Source organism: Phocoena sinus, chromosome 21 (genome assembly GCF_008692025.1).
Source record: "Phocoena sinus isolate mPhoSin1 chromosome 21, mPhoSin1.pri, whole genome shotgun sequence".
NCBI classification, from domain to species: domain Eukaryota; kingdom Metazoa; phylum Chordata; class Mammalia; order Artiodactyla; family Phocoenidae; genus Phocoena; species Phocoena sinus.
The window spans coordinates 32577928-32599488 of NC_045783.1; the positions used below are offsets into that span (position 1 = coordinate 32577928).

Below are 21561 nucleotides of genomic sequence, written 5' to 3' on the forward strand. Positions count from 1 at the left end.
TGGACTTGCTGCAAACGCTGAAACCTAACAAAATCAGCCTGGTTGGCATCTGGAGGAATAAACAAAACACGGGGACTGGAGGAGGGCTCGCCGACCCGCAGAGATGGCCCTGGGCGATCCTGCTGCCCAGAAATCCCTGCCAGGCTCCAGAGCCCTCCCGAGTCTGGGGACTCGGTGGTGGGTTCTGGAAGGCGTCTCTCTGGAGCGACGGGGAAAGGAGGAGGCCCCTGACCTCAACCGTGGAAACTCAGCCCCCGGAGGGGTGACTAGCACCCACGCTCACCAGGCAGACACGCTATGCACAGATCAGCACGCTCAGACCTACCCACACACACTCAGACGTGTGCACACACACAAACCACACTCCCACCCCAGCCGAGGCCTCCCCCCCCCGCCCCCGTGTGGCCACAGCCCCTCTTGCCTCCCCCTCCAGGAGGCCCCAGACCCCTGGGTTGACTCAGCCCCACCATCACAGGCCTGGCTCCACAGGCGCCAAGCGTGCCGCCCGCCCGGCCGCTAACGAGGTCTGGAGAGCAAGTGAGCAGTTTACGTCGGCTCAGCTCCTAAAGACCGCCGCTCTCGGGAATGACCGGCTCGGCGGTGACCCGCGTGTGGGCTGATGACACTCTCGGGCTCCTGCCCCGCGCACCCCAACGGAGGTCTCCCGAGGCCCTGACCGCAGCAGATGGCCTGCCCGGCTGCCCGAGCCACGTGCCGACCTCATCAGGACGGCCGACAGCGGCGCCTTCCAGTGGGTGGCCCGGCACCGGCCGGCGCTGCCCTGAGCCCACAGGCCCTCCTGTCCCAAACCTCTCACCCCTGACACCTGAAGCTCTGCACATCGTCGCTTTGGATGAATGAGCACCTCCTCCTTCAGTTTTCCTCCTCCCCGTCTTCGTCCCCCCTCCCTCCTCTCCTCCCCCTCCCCAAGCCCCTCCTCTCGCTTCTCCCCCTCTCCCTCCCCCTCCCCCAGCCCCCTCATCCCTCTCCTCTCCCTCCTCCTCTCCCTCCTCTTCCCCCTCCCTCTCCTCCTCCCCCTCCCAGCCCCTCCTCCCCTCCTCCTCCTCCTAACCCTCCCCTAGCCCCTCCCTCTCCTCTCCCTCCTCCCTCCTCCTCCCCCTTCTCCCCTCCTCTCCCTCCTCCCCCTCTTCCTCCCCCTCCCCCCCCTCCCCCCTCATCCTCACCCTACCCCAGTCCCTCCTCCCCTTCCTCTTCTCCCCTCCTCCCTTCCTCCTCTCCCTCCTCCCCCTCCCCCCTCCTCTCTCTGCTCTCCAGCCAAGCCCTTCACTTTAAAATAGGCTCCTGGCCCCTCACTGCCAACAAGACAAATGTTCCTTTCTTCAGCACGGCACTCAAGGCCCTGAGCTGACTTTTGCCTACGCTGTCAATCTCATTTCTAGATACCCGCCCCCATACGCCTTATAAGCCGTCCACAAAGAGAATCACCACTCCCCCATATACAGATGACGTCATGCCTATGTGTCCTGGTCTCTGAGGGGTCCACCACTTAGAATATTCTTCTTATGTCCATCTTTTTGGTGAGAAACTCCAACCAGTCCTTCAGTGGACAGCACAAGGCGCCTCCTCTCTGGAGCTGTCCCGACCCCTCCCCAGGAAGACCTGCTCCCTCTCCTGTGCTCCCATGGCCCCAGTGCTTACCTGTTACGGGGATTTCAGCGTTGATGACGTGATCTTATACTTGCCTGTTTTCTCCCCTCTGTCTCCTCTAGACCATAAGCCTTCTGAAGGTAGAAAGCACACCCCGGTCATCCTGCACGACCACTGTCGTGCGCACTCACTGCTCCTGAGTCTGCACGTGATACAGCCTTCAATTCCGCCGGCATTTATGACATCTCTAACGCAAATGCGGGACTGGGTCAACCACTCACTTCCCTCTCAAGGGCAGGGAACACCATATGGACTGGCACAGAACTGGCGGGTGCCAGGTCCCGAGAGGCAGAACAGAAGCCCCATGGGGAAGCCCCCAGATGAAGCTTTGGCCTCCTCCAGGAAGAGGGAGGGTGAGGTGCCCTGGTCCTCCTATGAGGTCACCTAGAGACACCCCGCCCCCCGAACACACCACCCCCGCCTCCACCTCCACCACGTTTGGATGGAGACCTGATAACGTGGGCCACTCGCCCCCTCAAGGCAGCTCAGTGCAGGCCTTCTCACTGAGAATGCAGTTTGAAAGGCTGCACACAAACGGATGGACGGAACTGCCCCCACTACAAAGCTCCCCTGATGTGCACAGGTAAAAGCTATCTTCTGCCTGAGGTCTGACCTTCCTCGCCAAGGGCAGAGCACCTGCAGAGAGGAGACAGCCGCTCTCTTTGGCTTTCACTGTGCGGACTCCCCTCCTCCCAGGCTCTGGGAAGAAACAGTACAAACACTCCTGTCTCTGGATGTCTGTCGATCCCAAAGTCAGCATACGTAGCTTAAAGTATAAGCAGGGCCGTGTCCTCAACAGAAGCCCCACAATCGTCTGCAGGATCAAATCTGTGCAAGACTCTGCCCACCTTCTGCGGTCGCTAGACTTCTCAAAAGAAAACACACGCACACGTCATATGCCTGTTTTTAAACGAGTGCATGCCAAGAGTAAAGGAGCTGCCACCCTAGAGGCTGGGTGCTAGCTGGCACCTGGCACACTGTGGGCATCTGAGCCTCCGCATCTCAGAACAAAGGCCAGGCCGTGACTCTCTCTAGTCAGCCCCCTCCCTTTCGTGGAAGCCGCTGTAGTTGACATGAAGTTAGAGACTGTCTTCGTAGGCTCAGTCGCCCAGGGCAGACTGCCACACTCCCCCTGCAGCCATGCCCCGCCAGCAGGATCCCTGACTCGGACCCACAGCCACGCTGGTTGGGTCACCCCTGTAACACACCTGCTCACTCCGGCTGTTGCTCCCTCTGGGGCCCCAGCATCCTACCAGCGGGGAACTTGGAATCAGAAAGACCACGTCCTTCCTCACACCTCAACTCAGCCCGTGAGTCCCTGGGTTTCAGCCGAAGCGAGTCCTAACAGGACGCCGAGTCAGCTGCCTGAACCAACAGATGACCTTCTCTACCTGTGCGGATTTACCTGAATCAGGTTTTGTCAACTTAAGAAGTATTATTTGATACCATATGATCTCGCTTATATGTGGAATCTAAAATATGACACAAATGAACGTACCCATGAAACAGAAACAGACTCACAGACACAGAGGACAGACTTGCGGTTGCCAAGGGGGAGGGGCCGGGGGAGGGATGGAGTGGGGGTTTGGGATTAGCAGATGTAAACTATTATATAGAGAATGGATGGACAACAAGGTCCTACTGTAGAGCACAGGGAACTGTATTCAGTATCCTGTGATAAACCATAATGGAAAGGAATATGAAAAAGAACGTATATATATGTACAACTGAGTCCCTTTGCTGTCCAGCAGAAATTAATACAACATTGTAAACCAACTATACTTCAATAAAATAAATTAAAAAAAAATTTTTTTAAGTACTATTTGTTTTGAGTCTTAACTCCTTTCCCAGCCCTCACCTCCTGACACCAGGATGCCTTCCTTGAATTTCTCCATTAACCTTCATCTCCTCTAGGGAGCCGCCCTGGATGTATCCAACCCCCGCGGGAGACCCTGCCCTCCTACAGGCCTGAGAGCTGGAACCCGGCACTGAAGCAAGAGAACAGGGACTGACAAGCCTGGCTCCGGCCTGCCTCATCCTCCAGGCCCTCAGATCTGTTCAGGACTTGATGCGGAGCTGAGACCACAGGAAGGAGCACAGGCCGTCCCTGCCACAGACATAGACCTGGGTCCAAGAGGCCCCAGTGGAGCCTGAAGGGTTCCACGTGCTTACTCCAGGCCCCGATTCTAGCTCTGCGGCCATAGCCACGGAGGTGGGGACTTCCTTCAGCCCTAAAGCCGTCTCCAGAAGCCAGCTGGATTTGCAGTGAAAGACACACCAGTGTGAACTCATTTTCAAAGGGCTCACAAAGAGCAGAGAGCACGTCTGAGGAACTCCCAGAAGGAAACGTCCCGGGGAAAATGCTGACGGAAGAAAATCCCTCTTGGTTATCCCGCCTGAATGAGAGAGAGCATCGTTTAGGGAAGCTGGTTCCTAATTTCTCCCCTCTGCCAAAGTACTATTTCGGCATCTCTTTCCAACTCACAGACATCTTTTCAGAATCTGTTGTAAAGGATATCCCTTAATTCCTGCCCTAAAGAAATACTCCTTTATTCCCCTAAATACCCACAGGCCAGTAAGCATCCATTACCTGCACATAAATCCCTAAGGAGCTGTCAGGACGGCCGGGCCTTACACACCCACGGCTCCTCCAGCCGTGAAAGACCAACACCGTTTCCTCTCAATCCTCAAACGTGAGCCCTGACCCCAACCCCCAAAGCCCTCGCAGGTGACATCATCTCTTCTAGGGTCCTCGCTTCCCCTCCCTGACCCACCAAGGAAATCAGGATGACCAGGGCCCAGGATGGTGCCTAAATAAGAGGTGGTACCCACAAGCACCTTCAAACTCAGCCTTCCATGAGGACGCCAAGACCAGGGTGACCCAGAAGCTCCTGACTCCAGGGCTGTCTGAGAACAAGCAGTAAATAACTCAGCAGCCCCTCCCTGAAAAGTCACTCTAAATAGCCACTGCACTATCGCCCTCAGAAAGACCTAGAAGGCTCCGTTTCCTCTCATCCCATCATCACCATTCATCCGTTCATTCCCTCCCTCCCTCAGACAGGTCCTGGGCACACGTGCCTGTGCCGCCCTCACAGGGCTGGATCTTCCCCTTTTATTCCTAAATTGAGCTCTCACAACCCCCAACGAGCAGAGCCAGAGACCCTGGGAAAGCATCTCAGCCCTCTGCCCCCATCCTTCAAGCTCGGCAGAATCTTCAAGGTGATTTCACCCCCGACCACCATGCCCCGGCCCCAGCTCCCAAATCATTCAACACGCCCCAGCCTCCTGCCAATTTGGTTCAACAAATGTCTATTTGCAAAGAAAACTAAGGTGGCCACTTTTGGACGGGCTGTCGGCGTGATGCAGAGGGAAGCCGGCCTGAGGCTTGTCCCCTCTGAACCAGGAAGTTCCCTGTGCCACACTAAGTGGCACTCGAGCCCAGGGAGGCCCACACAGCAGTGGCAGCTCCGGCACACAGGGGCCCTGCCAGTCCTTGGGCCTGGCAGCCCACCGGCCCGGCTGCAGGGCCAGGTCCTCCGGGGCACAGCGGGAGTGACAGTGCTGGTGACAGGCCGGGCCTCTGACACAGCAAATCTGTAGCTCAAATATTTATTGTATGCGTCTGGCTTTCACACAGAATTTGCAATCTGCCAGTTACCAGTGTTTACCTTGGTAGAAATTCACGGGAAATCTTCGTCTGAACAGGCCCAGAGTTTATTTTACTGCCAGATAAACAACTTTCTTTGATAAATCATCCATGTGACAGTGTTCCTGAAAGACTAAACAAAGATTTCAAGTGCAATCTATAGGGCTTTAAGAAGCCTTCCAAAGCTAATGCATGTTTAATTGGCTGCTCCAAGCAGGCTGGGGCAGGGCGAGGGCCTGACATCTCTTTGGCCATTTGCTCTCCTTTGAAAAATAAATACAGATTGGAGCTTCTGGCTCATTTCTGAAAAACTGGAAGAAATTTGCCAATACTTAAATGCTCACTTGCTTCTGAATATGGCCTATTTCTTTGGCTCACGGGAGTGCACATCACAAATATCACAGCTGCTGGAAAAAACGTGAAAACTGCCCCATAGACGGTGCTCGGGAGAAGGGGACAACACGGAGGACTCTAAGGTCTCTCTTAGACCCGATAAATTATGAACAGAAAAATCATATCAGGAATAAGGTTTCTAAAAATCACTCAAAAACAAAAGAACAAAGTTCAGTGGGCATGTCCTAGAATTAGCAAATACTCAAGCCAAGCTCTACGTGTTCTGCGGTCATCACCGTCCGATGACTCCCAGTTTTTACAGTGACTTTAGGATGTCATTTCACTAAAGCCCGGACTGTCTAACTTCTGGTATTTATAGGGTTGCTTTTGGTTTGATTTTGGTTTGGTTTTGGTTTTGTGAACTTCAGCACCCTGAAGCCGCATCAACCTTTTAAAGTTTTCCCCAGTGGGGTTTGTAAAAGATTTCTCCAGTTTAATCCTCTACTAACCAGAAATTCACCAGGACATTCCATTCCATTTCCTAACATTTTGTGCCAAGCAAGCTGGTTTTCTTAGTGCTTGCATCCTCCTACCCAGGCCAATTTCCATCCCGAAACAATTCTTTCCAATAAGAAGAGATAATAATGGCTATGGCTGGAGCAGGCGCCATGTTCCAGGAACTGAACATGCCTGACTGACCCAATTCTCCTCCCAACACAGTCACACAGGAATCACCATCCACAGGTGATAGAGACAGGCTCAGAGAGGTTAAGAGACTTTCTCGTGGCCGCTCAGCTTATAAGGGTGGGATTTCATCCAAGTCTGTCTGGCCTGAAGCCTACGTTCCTTCTATTCAACAGCACCGCCTGCCCCTCCACAAAGAAACCAACGATCGCCGAGCTCTTCCCCTGTGTCAGGCACAGGCATCAGTCCATTTATACCCGGCAAACTCTGAGAGCATCCAGTGCCCCTTCCCAGAGAGCCTCGTCTCCCATTCCTGGCAGGATGGGAACGTGATGGGCATGAGGGGACATGAACGAGGAAGGGTGTGGAATCCAGACTGGCTACCCAGCTAAGAGCTGCTGGGAACAAACCCGGCAAGGGATGCCAGGCAGAGAGTGGCCTTGGGCAATCTGATGACTAACTCCTTTATCTGAGTCTTATTTTCCTCCATCTGTAAGCCGAGCGCCCTGCACTGGCTGATCTTTGAGGTCCCATCCAGCTCAGCAGATCTTCAGAATGACAAAGGGGTACGGAGGAGCAAAGCAGCACCCAGAGAAATGCGCGAGCAGCCCCCCTTGTCTCAGCTCACCCTCTACGCCCCTCCTTCTCCACCCGCCCCCAGAAAGGCTCCAGGGAACAGAGGTGAACTTAAGGGTAAACCCTTCCCTTGGCTTCCCTTCTCCATGACCGTTTATATACACATCAAATGATGCTAAGTGAAATAAGCCAGACACAAAAGGACAAACAGTGCAGGCTTCCACTTACACGCGGTACCTGGAATAGTCAAAGTCAGAGACAGAGAGTACAGTGACGGTTCCTGGGAACTGGGGGGAAGGAGAAGGGCAGTTAGCGTTTGGGCGCAGGGTTTCAGTTTGGGACGAAGACAAATCGCCAAAGATGGACGGTGCCGATGGCGGCACCACAGTGTGGATGTGCTTAACGTCACTGAGCTATACACCTAAAAAGGATTAAAAGGGCACATCTTGGCTTCCCTGGTGGTGCAGTGGTTGAGAGTCCACCTGCCGATGCAGGGGACACGGGTTCGTGCCCCGGTCAGGGAGGATCCCACATGCCGCGGAGCGGCTGGGCCCATGAGCCATGGCCGCTGGGCCTGCGGGTCCGGAGCCTGTGCTCCGCAACGGGAGGGGCCCCAGCAGTGAGAGGCCCACGTACCGCAAAAAAAAAAGGGTACATCATATGTCATGTATATTTCATCACAATAAGTTTTTTTTAAAAAGGAGGGGAAGGCAGTGAGGCGGGGCCCCTCAACAGGAGAATCACGGAATGGCAGGTTGGAGGGCGCGTCAAAGGGCACCCAAACCCCGCGGTCTGGCAACTGACCGTCCCAAGGAGTAACGTCTTCGGAGCTGGACTCATCGACAAAGAGGGAGCAGTCACATGCCCCCACGCCCACCCCGCCACGTGTCTTGGGTCAAAGAAAGCAACGACTCCAGCAGGATGTGAGACAGGGAAGGGCTGGAAACAGGATTCGGCTCGGGAGAGGTGTCAACTGAGAGCCTTGGAGCTGCACACCCTGCTCCTCTAGTGAAGGGAGGCCTCGTCTGCTGTGAACAGAGGGCTGGGCCACCCGTCCTTGCCAAGACCCCCGGGATGAACAGTTAGTGAGTCCAACGGGTGTGCGGGGCCCAGGGCTGGGTTCCTTACACCAGCTCATCTGCTCCTCACTAAAACCGATGCTGGGTATTAGTGTCACCTCGCAGGGAAACCGAGGCCTGGAGAGGTTCTGAGATTTCCCAGTGTTGCCCGGCGTACGTATAGGGGCAGAGGGAGAAATGAACTCAGCTCCTGGGGAGCCGCCTCCACCCGTGGATCCTGGGTTTCTGGGTCCTTTCTCAGTTCGATATACTTTCTCAGGGCCAAATATGCTAAAGAAAAGTGTTCCTATTGACATTTGCCTTATCTAAGAATCTTCCTGCCAGGTACAGCCAAGAGAGAATTAAATGTGCAGAGACCGCTCACCAGAGGGGGAAACTTGGCTCTTTTCCCAGCTTTTCCTCGCGGTGCCTCAACATGGCTTCAGAGCGCAGTGTGGTCCCCATGGGATCTCGGCCCAAACTGCCCAGGGCTTGATTCCCCCAGCTAGGCCCCCAGCTCTCCACTGGGAGGCCGTGGAATCGCCACCATGACCCACCCAGCCCATTGGAGGGCTTCAAAGGCCCTCAAGGGTTCAGCAGTGGTCTCTGCACGGAACAAGCCACCCCCATCACGGGCAAAGGATTTAGGATGGGCCACAGGCCACGAGCTGGGAGTGGCATTTCCAGGGCACCTAAAGCTCTGACCCCGTGTTTCCCTGAATGGGAAATGCCATACAGCTCCTTCCAACTATTTCCAGATCTGGGGATGGGCTGTGTATTTTAGAGACCTTCACTGACAATAAAAACCAGTTGTTTTCAGCCTACCAACTCCACCCCGAGGTTACAGTTCCTTCCTCCATGTCTATTTAATTTTACTTTGACTGAACTAGATTTCTAGATATTAGGGTTGTTTTTTTTTTAAACATATACACTCAGTCACCCAAAACAGGGATGCAGTTTCCCTCAAATTTAATAAACAAGTTACACATACTCGTTTGGAAAGAAGTTTCCTCCTTTTACAAAAAAGGAAAGCCATAAACAACAAGGTCCTACTGTATAGCACAGAGAGCTATATTTAATATCCTATAATAAACCATAATGGAAAAGAATATTAAAAGATGTATATATATAGCGGAATCATTTTGCTGTACAGCCAAAATTAACACAACATTGTAAATCAACTATACTTCATTAAAAATAAAAAGAAAGAAAACTGGAAAACAAAATAAAACCAATGCTCTGTTACTTTTTGCCTCCAAGGTGCATCTACTGCCAGAATAATATCGTCTATTCACCGGTTTTCTGTAAGTACTAGTGGAATGGAATAATAGTGAAAAAGGAGGATATACAATGGTTAAGGTCAAAAAAAGGCGACCCATACAATAAGTTAGAAAGTAAGTCTAAATTATCCCAATTGCTAGTCATCTGGGAACATTTTAATATTAAATAATTTTACATTGTTTTTCTCACTTAAATACAACCTAATCTTGTGATATAAATGTACTTGTGCCCATTTAACAACTGTGAACATTAAGGAAAGGCATTTCCACGCACACTGTAGAAAATCTAGGATTTGTACTCAGATGCGTACTATTATAATATTTTTGGATTTAAAAATTCCTATATTATTCATCTTTGTGAATTTTAAGATGATGCAACATAAAACCAGGTTGTAGTTACTTTAACAGAAAATAAACTGGAAATTAAACCACTCAAAAAAAAAAAGGCGAATTTCCATCTCCCTACCTTGCCCACACACTGTCATTCATACACACGTCCAACGCACTTTTATTTTATGCCTACCGCGGATAAGACACCATACCAAGGACGATTTAACTACACACAGGCCTTGTTTTGTTCATTCTAAGACACAGATTCTCTTCACATTTTAATGTGAAGTATGTTTTCTCTGTGGGCAGGGCATCTCCCACGATGGATGGTGTATCCCACAATCAATGGGTATCTTACCCTTAGGTAAAATATGGCATCAGAGACCGATTCTGCTCTCAAGCAGCTTACAGATGTTGCAATTACCGTGCTGGCAGCTACCATCTCCTCCTCTGTGGGAGGAAACCCAAGGTTTAGTTTGGAAAGGCTGAGCCTCCTTTTTGCAAGAAATCAGACAATGCACCTTCAAACAGCAGCCCAGCCAAAACACCTTGAAAGCAGAGTGAGCCAGAGTGAGAACACTCTGCTCACTTTAGTGAAGGTCCAGAAACCGCTGAGAATGTTTCTTCTAGGAAATACTCCCAAACACTAATGGTGAGAGCCAATTTTTTTCTCTTTCCTCAGTTTAGTGTTGCAGGGTACAGTTTGACTCTTTATGAGGAAACATATAAACGGGGAAAAAAATACTTCCAGAAGACAAGGAAAATTTCTAGGGGCCAAGAAATCTTTTTCCACAACCAGAAAATACTGGGCTAAAGAAGTGGCCACTTGAACTCAAAAAAAAAAAAAAAAGGAGAAGCCAGTACAAGAGGAAGCTCTGAACTGTCTTAGCAGAAGTATATTATTCCACACATTTCTACCAGGAAAGCTTAAGGGTGTTTACAGATCCAGAAGCTACAGAGAGTGGCCAGAGGCAGGATCCTAACCTCACAGCCATTATAAATCAGATCCCCCATCCCTGGGATAAGCTGAGCTGAAGGCAAGACAGTTATGGGTGCTGAGTTGTTAACAGCAGGATTATTAGTGTGGCAGCTTGCAAATAATATATTGACCCGTCGAAGGGAGGACAGCAGCACCCTGCTGTCATGGAGCAGGAAAAGCAGAGAGAAAACAAGCAGCAGGGCCAGTGTTCTCATTGAAGCCCAGCAGGCAGCCTGGCCGCCATGTTGAATCCACAGACTTTGCACCATCTAACTTTTGGCCGTCACACATCTGGTGCTTGATCCAGGCTGATCCAGCTGCATTCCTGAGCATCAGCCCACAGGTGTTTCTACCGAGGCTTTTCCCTGCTGGGGGCAGAATATGTGCTCTGAACTGAGGAGGTACAGTGCAGGGGTGGAGAGAACCAAGCAGACCTGCCAGAGAGTTAAAAATGCACAGTGCCCGGCGCAGTGGTTAAGAATCCGCCTGCCAATGCAGGGGACACGGGGTCGAGCCCTGGTCCGGAAAGATCCCACATGTTGCAGAGCAACTAAGCCCGTGCGCCACAACTACTGAGCCCTCGTGCCACAACTACTGAAGCCCAAGCGCCTAGAGCCCGTGCTCCGCGACAAGAGAAGCCACCGCAATGAGAAGCCCACGCACCGCATAGAAGAGTAGCCCCCGCTCACTGCAACTAGGAGAAAGCCCACGCGCAGCAACTAAGACCCAACACGGCCAAAAATAAATAAATTAATTAAAAAAAAAAAATGTGCCGCCCGGGGAGCCGGTGATAGGCCGGGCAGGCCCAGCTCCACGGGGGCGGCAGGGGTCTGAGGATGCACTGGCAGGAGAGGGCGAGGGCGTGCTGACCCAGAAGGAAAGCACCCCTTGTTCCTGGAGCTCCCAGGGAGCCTTCCAACAACCTGATGTCTTCCCACAGGGGATGTCAGGGCCGCTTAAAGCAAAGTTTGATCCCTGGAGTAGGGAGTAAAGCATTCTTTTTCTTCTCTGTTGTGTGTCAGCTTGCCCTGCTGCATTTCTTTGTCTCTTAACTGAATCGCATCAGTGTGGCTGACTACCTCCCTTACTTGAAATGAGCTGAGCTAGGAAACAAGTTTCTCAACAAGGCTGCATTCTCCAGGGTGCCGAGAAGGGCAGAGCTGAGCTCAGCCCCTGCAGAGAGAGAGAGAGAGAGGAAAAAAAAAATCCTATTTACTGCCTTATGAGACCATGACACACAGAAAACCCATAAAAGTCTCTCCTGCATTCAGATAAAGAAGCCTGGCGTCCAGGACACCCAAGCAAGGAGGAGATAAATGCCTCCAGGAGGGAGCCCAGCGGCTGTTCATCTTCTCTTAAGGGGGGAAGGCAGCGTGACAGCGAGTAAAAGAACTCCAGTGGGGCAAGTCAGACGCCTTATTTGTGAAATAAGTGGACTTGATAGGATGACCTGGAGGATCCAGGAGAATTCAAAAGTTCTAGGAACTCAAGAAGGAGATAATCTCCCGGCGAAAGGAACACAGTCTCAAACAGCCAATCAGATTGCCCAGGCCCTGACTGGTTATTAAAATAAGATACACCCCTGGCGCCTGCACGCAGGGAGCCACTGCCGCGGGTAGAGGATGTCCCTCCCCAGTAGGCTTACCGCAGCCCCCTCCACACCTTTCCCCTTCACCCAAAGGTCAACCTTCACACTCAAATTCTTTCCCAAGGTTTGCTTCTTCAGCCCATGTCTAGCGAACGGCTCTAGTTTAACGAGTTGCCACTAAAGCCCCCAACAAAAGCAGATTGGTGGGGTACTGAGAATCTGAACGAGAAGGTGCAGATTCTCTTCTCAGGGCTGCCGAACATCCTTCGCCTGGAGTCTCCACGGCGCCCCCTTCAGGCGGTGAGTTCTATGACACCACGATGCTCTAGGAAATCACGGATTCGTGTTTGGTCGGGGTGAAGAAATTTCTTTAATGAAATTTTCGTCTATTCTAGGTCCGTATTTGAGGACACGGTATCTAGCACAGAGCTCTGCACTCAAGAAATGTTGAGTGACCGACTGGACGCGCGGCTCAGTCAATGACTGGACACACTGAATCTGAGTCGCGTCCTCCGCACACGCAGTCCCAGGAGAGGTCATCTGAACGTAGAACATCAGCTAATATATTACCTTTCAGAGTGGGCTCTAATACGATTGCCTGGAGTTGCTGAAACGTCAGGGAGTCGACTTCTAAAAGTGAGTGTGGTGATTTACACTATCGGAAGAGGGTCAGTGAAATCTAAAGGCGGCCCCTGAGTATTATCCACACTGCCTCCGGCCCCCCGCAAGGAAGGATGCTTCGGGATAACAGCCACATCCGAGCAGATTCTTCCTGCCACCCCCCCACCCCCCCAATCACGCAGCAAAAGGCTTCTCATCAGGACTTCTGAGAGATTTTATTTCTGGCCTTTTTCTCGATGCCCAAATGCCTCTTTGGGAAGGAATCTCGCGCCGTTTGCGGAAGGAAAGCTTGTGACTCGGACAGGCTGGGGCCGCGCAGACTCTTTCGCAGAGACCCGCCAGCCTCGCCGGGTGTTGGGCTCCCCTTGATGGAGCAAGGGTGTGAGCCTCAACAAGCAAGTGTCACCGCCGTCAGACGGAAGGGTCATCAGAGTTTGGGAACATTGCTGCAGGTCCCTCTACAATTTATCTGAGTTCATTTAAAATGGCAACCAGAACAAAGGATGTAACTCAAACACAAGCAGTGGAATGCTTGGGGGACGAAATCGTCCCAGCGGTCATTCACCAAGAACCAAGAAGGCAGGGAGAGATACTTAATGCAGAAATAAGGCACTAAAAAACGTGTGCATTCTCAAGAAGCTCTCCGTGGCAAAGGGTCAGAATTCGCCACTTCCCGCCTTCAGTCACAATGACAAATACCTGAGACTACACCTGTCACATGTACCATTTCCTTCAGCTTACGAGTGCGCACATACACATGTGCAGCTCTCCAACACGGCACTTTGCCAGCACGAGGCCCTTTCACGTACTTTATTATGCTTGGTTAGTGAAAACCCAGAGTAGGTAGTCCTGGATGGACGTAAACACGCACGTTACCTACCATCATGCTTTCCCTGGGAGGAATTCTGTAAGAAATCCAGCCTCGGGGACACAATGGCCAGAATCGTGAGAACCTGTCCTTGGCAAAGCAGGCCTGGCGGCAGTCACTTCTCAGCATCCATATAAAATAGAGGCAGGCTGGAGGGAGTCGGCCCTTCAAAAGGATGCAGTTCACGTCTACTTTTCCAGAGGACAGCCTCCCAAGGTGTGTGAAGCTCGGTCTTCTGCGGGGCAGACTACCGGGGACCGTCCCTGAGAGGCTCCCTGAGATCAGCCCCCGGGGCCACATCCAGCCCTTCTCCTAGGGCTGCAAGTGCTCATCCAGAATTCCCTTTTAGCCCGGAGTGATTTGCGAAGAGGGGAAGGAAAACCCCTCACTGTGGGATTGTCAGTTTCCTGGACTGGAAGGACCTGAGAGCTGCCACACCCACTACCCGCCCGCCCCCGGCAATGCCCTAAGCGCATGGAGGCTCCCCTCCCAGATCCTGGGCAGAGTGGTGCTGACACCTAGGGGTGGATGGAAGAAGAGCTGTGCCGAGAGGCCAGCCCAAGCCGCCTGGTTTCCCCCAGCTCCTCTACAGCTCTCCCCAAGCCTGCCTCCCTCCACTCCTCGAAAATGTTCCCCCAAACCTGCCGAGTGATCCCACACACGGAAGAACAGAAGCCAAGTTTGACTTTCATAAAAACCGGCCGGTTCCCCATCCTATCTGGCCTTCCATCTGCCTGAGAACAGCAGCCATCGGGGAGGATGGAGGGAGAGAATACACATCTCCAAAAAGATGCTCCAACAGGCTCTGCACCACGGATGCAGAATGGGAGCAGTCAGGGATGCCCAACCTCCCGGAGGCGGCCAGGGACGCTTTCTTACCAAACTCGCTGGCACAGAGATGCTCGATTATGGCTTCAGATTTCAGCTCGTTGTCACAGGGAGGACACACCGTCGTGCCTAGGAAGGGCAAGGGGAGAACAGGAGCTGAGTGACTGCGGTGGAACGCAGGGAGGACCTGCCCCTGGAGCCCAGATCAGCCCAGGGACCAGGCTGGAAGGAGTTAAAGGTCTTCTGGAATTCCTGATAGGGCAACTTGAGAAAAGACGAGTCCTGGAGACCAAAACAGACACATAGTTTCTTGAAAATCTGGGGACTAGAGCTGTTGAATATGGTACAACTATGAAAACCAACATGATGTGGGGCTGGATGGGGCGGGTCCTGAGTCGTGGCTTGATGGATGTGGTGGGTCCCTAGGAGAAGCTGACTTGTAACCAAACACTTCTACCCCAGTTGTTTGCTCCTGGTTCTTTCTCCCCTCTCCTTGAAATACCCCCCTCTGATTCCTGCCCACTTCCTGTTCCCAAACTCCCCAAAAGACGGCCCATCCGTCCGACCAGCTCTCCAGGAGCCAAGAAAGAATATCAGCCCGACTCACAAACTCCAACCACAGGCCCTGAACACCCCTCCCCAGAAGGGCTATTGCAGCGAGCTCCTGCCAGGGGCGGGAAGCAGGAGAAGCTGGTGGGGGCTGGGAACGGCACCAGCCCTGCTGCCCAAGGGAAGGACTTGGCCGGACATGGGAGAGACCCTCTGGAGGCGTTTTCACACTGTGAAGGGCTTTGAAGAGGAGGTGTGTGTGCTGCAGGGATGGGGGCCACCGGGGGCAGCTGAGGCCCTGGGGGAGGGGGAGGCCTCGGAGGCCAGGGCCAGCGGGTCCTCCCAGCCAAATGCTGCTGATGCTGGAGAGACTACTAGGCGGTAAGGGGGCTCCGTGGAAGGGCAGGGAGAGAGCGGCCCAGTGGGATCGCCAGAAGGGAAGGCGGCTTGGCACCACCGCCGCCGTCCCACCGTCACCTCCATCATCTATCAGACAACCTGGAGTTTTATCCACGATGCAGGAAAGCACGAGCACATTCTAAGGGTCCTCCACCTCGGCAGCACTGGTGGAGGCCATGCCCGGCCACGCTGGGGGGGGAGCAGTCACCCCCGGGGAGGACGGGGCGCTGAGTGACCTTCGCTCCGACTCAGGCTCTTCATCCTCTTCCTCCCCCTCCATCTTCGTGGCTCCTATGGCGGCATCTCCTTCACCTTCGAGCACTTCTGTGGCTCAGAGAAACAGGCAGAGCCTCCCACGGTGGATGAGAAGGGAGCTGTACAGCCCTCCAGGGCCAGTGCCGCCCCCAGGACGCAGCTGGTCCCCAGCGCCAGGGAGGTGATGCGCGACACCCCTGCCCCACTTCCAAGCAGGGTCCCTGCGAGGCGCAGCAGAGGCCGTACACCTTAGTCTTTACTGACAGATCCCTGTCCCACCTTTACTTTGTGCCCAGGGCCGCACTCCATCCAGAGTCCTGCAGCAAGAACCACAGCCACGCCCCGAGCAGGAGACCATGGGGCTATATTTTGGCCCGGATGCTGGAAATGTGCTTTTCAGCCAGAACTTAAGATCGGATTCCAGAGGCTGTGTTTCTGACAAAAGGGAAAAACTCACCCAGAATTTTGCATCATGGTTCTTGCTTCCATGGGGAGAAAAACGGAAAGGAAATCCCGCAATGTGGGAAGGACCGTGGTATCTACTTCGGGAGTGTGGACTGTGCTTTGGGGCTTTCCTTGTTTGGGTTATTTTTTTTTTCAGTGGAAGTTATCACATTGCAAAGTTCTATGAATGTGACCTTGACCAAACAACCTGCAGGGCAGGACTATCTGAATACAAACACCGGATTCCCCTTGTTCGCTCACATCACCTTGTCTAGACGCTCTGAGTTCCCCGATCCGACTGGCGGCCCCCGGGCTCAGCTACGTTTGGCCCTCAGCGTCTCCCAGGCGGGCAGGAGCTGGCTGCAGTGAGTTCTGCGCGTTCGCACGGCTTGCCCCCACCCACAGCCGACTGTGGAGCAGCTCTAGACTGTGTAGGGCGCTATTAATCTGTGGCCTCTCTGGATTGTGCTGGGGGGCCCTGCGAGCGGCCCGAGCAGGAGAAATCCACCCAGTCATCCATCGGAGAGGCAGAACTAAATGGCTGTTCTAAGGTGTATTTAAAATAATGTTTAAAGCAAAAGAACCAAAAACCAAAAGGTTTTGTGCTTCATCAGTAGTTAAGGGAGAGGATGGGAAAGTCCAACACTGGAATCAAGAGTAAGTGGATTTTTAAAAATCAGTGCACACGGCACACACCCCCACACAGCACACACACACAGAGCACACACGCACACAGCACACACACGCACACACACACAGAGCACACACACGGCACACACACCCCCACACAGCACACACACACATGCACATGGCACACAGCACACACACACACAGCACACACACACACATGTACACGGCACACACACACACACACCCCCCACACACACAGAGCAGGTCTTCCCTGGCCAGCTGTTCAATACAGGGAAGGGACCCTAAGGAAGGCTCCCGGGAAGGATGAGTGCACCGTGGCCTCTGCAATCTGTGACTAAAACAGCCAGGCTGTTTTAACGCACAACATGCCTAATCAACAACAAAATAAAACTCAAAGTATGTGCTCGTTCGCAGAGCTTGAAGCAGTAAAACCTGGCTGGGAGGAGGAACGACAATTTACCGGCCTGGGAATGTACGGGTCTAATGCAAGGGCAAGATTTAGAAATAACTTTCCTGAAAACAAACAAACACTTTTCCTCTCCCATAATGGATGCTGAAGCAGCTTGGGCATCAGCCTTTTGGGGGTGTGGGGGAGTGTCTTTTGACTCAGTCTCATTATCAAGTTTATCTTTGATAACATGCGGCCCCAAAGGCCTGCCCAATACCCCCAAACGGTGCTTGTCCAAGTATGTGAACAGAAACCAGCCTGCGGCATGCAGAGATACGCCGCTGCTTCGAAAATTCCATTTTAAGTTTACAGAATAAAAAGAAATAAAGAATAAAAGTAGGGCATGCATACTTGGTCTCCTCCAAAAGTACCAGTTCTGATTCTGGAGCCACCAGCCCTAAAGTTACGAGGACCAGTCTCCACCTGTCCTACACACACACACACACACACACACACACACACACACAGCCCTCCCACCTCTGGGCTCAGCTGACAGTCAGTGGCCACTCGGCCCCAGAGGACTGACTCCTATAGGGGGTCCCTCCCACTGAGGGGCCGCAGTCCTGGGCAGGAGCGGAGCCTCCCCCAGAGCCTGTCACCAAAGACTCGGTGGGGACAACCGGGTCCCAAGTCCCACACGGGACTGGTCCCTTCATAACTGTTCTCTGTGTGCCGCTGGTCTCAGGAGGGTGACTACCTGAGCACTCCTGGGATGGAGGGAGGAGAGGAGATGGTACAAAGGGCAGACTTTGGGAGCAGCCAAGTGGGACAGCAGCCAAGGAGTCAAAGGCTCCAAGAAGAGAGCACGGGTTTGGTCTCCCTACCACCACTCCGCCACCCCTGCCTTTGGGGCATCGAGGTGAAGGATGCTCGTCCCTTCATAAGTAGGCAGCCCAGCCAGCACCCCTACCTTCCCGTCAGAAGGGCTTCCCCCTCAGAAGTGTTCTGTCGCTGATTGTACCAGAAAGGGGCACTTAGGGGGTGGACTCAGCCCCAGCAGAGCTGGCCGCGGCCTCCGGGGGCAGGGCTGGGCTAGTCTGCCCGCCGGCAGTGCCGACGGGGAGAAGGAAAATCCCGTGGGTTCCACGCGGACAGAACACAAAGCGCTTTGTCCGCTCCAGGTAACGGCTCGGCTCCCGTTCTCAAAGGGCTGCGCCTCCCCGAAGGTGAACTCTGTGCAGACCCCCAGGAAAGGGGACCAGCGGGACCCAGACCTTGCCCCCGCAGGCGGGCCGCTGCCCTGCCCACCCGCCAGACCTGCCACCCCACACCCGCCCCTCTGGACCACCTCCTCCTTCCCTGGAATAAGCCAATGCATTCAAAGTTCGGGGTGCCCTTTCCCGGGACTACCCCGCCCTCACTCTGGGGAGTACGCCCCTCGGGGGACCTTTGTGCTTTGGCATCCCTTGGAGATGAACTGAGTCAGCAATGAGCAGGTTCCCCCCACCCTAAACCCGTTTCTCAAAAGCCCCTGGGATGCGGACCGCTCTGCTCGGCGCCCTGGGTATGGACCTCCACCTCTTTGAGCCTCAACTCCGCTTCCGAAGAATTTGGGGTTGAATTCACTCCTCTAAAAGTCAGGCCACAGTGCTGGGTTGTTTTCGTTGGCTTGTTTGTTCTGTGGGGTTTTGTTTTGGTTTATTTGCTTGTTAACTTGTTTCGTTCTGTTTTGTTGCCTCCCCGGGATGCTTTTTCCTCCCCCCCACCCCCACCAAGAACTGCCCTTTAAGTGGAAGGGGTTTCAGACAAGTACCTCTGGCTCATCCCTGGGGCTGTTAGGAAAGCCTCCAATCTGCGGAGCCTCGCTCCCCAAGGGGAGCTGAGCCATGAGCTAATGACAATTTTATCTTTCTAATTACCTGAGGATTTGTGTAAATGAGAGAAGCAGGGGGTATGCAAGAATGAGGGAGAAGAGCCTTTCCATCCCGCCCCCGCCCAAACCTTCCCGAAGCTGTTAACTGAAAGGGGTAGAGAAACAGAAAGCCTCGCAATTTCTGAACTTTTTTTTCTCGGCCAGTTCTGAACCAGTCCTGGAGCTACTTGGCTGAATGACTAGCTAAGGAAAGCGTTTAAAAAAAAAAAACCTCCCCAAACCTAAGAAAATAAACAAAGCTGCACCTTAGCATTTGCTCGGCCTTTCTGAGCTTCCCAGATTTGGGGTTTGGGCTTTTTTTTTTTTTTTCCCCCGGCGCATCCCGCCTGGGGGGTTCAAAACTCCGATAGGGACTCGGTTCCCTCGCGAGGGACAGAAGAGCTCTTCTGGGAGCCAGAGCTAAGGCTTTGTTTCACCGTTGACTGGATCCCAGGACAGCGGCTCCAGGACCCGGACCGGGTGCGCGCGAGGCTCGCCCCGCCGGGCACCACCTCGGACGGGCCGGTAGCTCTCAAGGCGGTCGGGCACGGCCGAGAGCACGTCCCCAGTCCCGGGGCGCAGCGCGGACAGCCCCGGGAACCCCCCGCCTCACCTTGGGGCTTGGAGGCCTCGGTGGCGTTGGGCGGGGTCATGGCGATGCAGACGTCGCCCTCGGGGAACTTGTCGCACTTGAGCATCTCGGGCCAGTAGAAGCCGAAGAACTGCATGACGGGCTCGCACGAGTCTCGCACGGCCTCGCAGAGCCAGCGGCACGGGTAGATGGGCCGGTCCAGGCAGACGGGCGCGAAGAGCGAGCAGAGGAAGACCTGGGTGCCGATGTGGCAGTTCTTGTTGAGCAGGGGCACCCAGCTGCTGGCCTGCTGCTTCACCTCGGCCATGGTCTCGTGCTCCAGCAGGTTGGGCAACACCATCCTCTTGTAGCCCACGGTGTGGCACAGCCGCAGGTCCACCGGGATGTCCACGCACTGCGGCGGCTTGGTGTAGAAACGCCCGCTCTGGTACGCGCCGACGTCCGACTGGAAGCTCACGTAGTCGTACTCGCTGGCCGAGCCCGCGGCCAGGAGCCCGGCGGCCAGCGCCAGCAGCGCGCCCGCCGCGGCCCAGCGCCCGCCGCCCATGCTCGGCGCCCCGGCCCCTGCGACGCGGGGCGTCCTCGGCCGCCTCCCCGCGCGCGTCCCGCCGCGAACTTCCAGGAGCCCCCGGGCACAAAAGGCGCCGTCCGCACCCGCGCCAGGCGCTGGCGGGGCGACCCTGGGGAGCTCGCGCGGGGAGGCGAGCGCGCGGCCCGAGTGCGGCCCGGCTCCCGAGGCGGCGGGACCCGAGTGTCCGGCGCTCCCGCGGCCGAGCCCTCCGAGCCGCGCCGGCCAATCAGCGCCGGCCGCCGCGAGCGCTCCGGGCCCGTCCGTCAGTCACCCGCGTGGCCGGCCAATCGGCTCGCGGGCGGGAGGGGTCGGCTCCCTAGAACTCAGCGCAGGTCAACACCCCTTAAAAAACAAAACCAAAAAATAAATAAAGGAAGGAAGAAGGGGGGAAAACGAGAAAAAGAAGAAAAAAAAAAAGGAAGAGAGACTGGGGACGAAGAGAAGCGTGCGGTGGGTAAAGACGATGTTTAATGCTGCTGTTAACTTGAGTCAGAGGGCAGGAAAGTAAGGAACCTTAACAGTACTTGCAAGTCCATGAGATAATCAAGACTTTTTTTTTTTTTCAAACAGTTTTCCCTAACTTTATGCAGCAGCCCACCTCCTCGGTGTTGTTCTCTGTGGCTGCAGACAAGATGGGCCGTTTCCGACAGACCGGGGCTCAGGAAGGCTGTGGCGAAGGAGGTCTGCTTTTCAATCCCCAGCCCGTGGGGCTCGGCTCCCGCAAGGGCCAGGCGAAGGTGTCGTCGGGCTGTTTGCTGGCTTAAAAAGGCAGCGCCTTTCCAGGTGGGATAACCGGATGACGGCCCTCCGACAACCCGGAGGCAGTGAGGCAGGAAAGGGTGCTAACAAAGGTGTTAACTTTGCGAGAACAGTTTAAAAAAAGAAAAAGAAGAAGAAAAAAAAAAGAGCCCTACTCAAGGCCCAGCCCAAGAGCACGTCTGTGTGTGCACGCATATGCACATTGACATGTTTGTGGTCTAGAAAGCCAAAACATTAAAAACACATGTGCACTTATCAGCGTGGCTTGTGTAAATATCAAGTCCATCACTCAGGCACACATGCTACATTCAGAGCTGGCCCAGGAACTTCAAGTCAAAAACCAGGGGTTCCATTAAAGCAGGAGGCAAGAGGGAAGTCTTAGCAGAAACAGCCCATCCTTCCCATCCAGCCCCCCCGGGAAATGAAGTCCCTCTGCCACTGCCACCTCAGAGCTCCTGGGGATTCTTTGTATGTTTCAAACGGGACCCTGAGAGGGAGGCTCAAGCTTCAGGGACCTGTAGTGTGACCACAACTGACCCCAGGGGCAGAAGACAGCAACAGCAGTTCCGGAGGTTAACTGGG

General features: G+C 54.1%; 1 protein-coding gene across 1 annotated transcript in view; it reads right to left on the minus strand.

The window, feature by feature from the left end:
* The window catches only part of SFRP1 (secreted frizzled related protein 1), a 43268-nt gene extending 22883 nt beyond the window's left edge, over positions 1–20385 (minus strand). Inside the window, exons 1-2 of the mRNA XM_032618545.1 lie at positions 19671–20385; positions 14511–14588 (exon numbers count right to left, since the gene is read on the minus strand). Of these exons, the coding sequence (XP_032474436.1) occupies positions 14511–14588; positions 19671–20196 (604 nt within the window). The 5' untranslated portion in view covers positions 20197–20385. The remainder of the gene's footprint in view (positions 1–14510; positions 14589–19670) is intronic.
* Positions 20386–21561: the final 1176 nt, after the last annotated feature.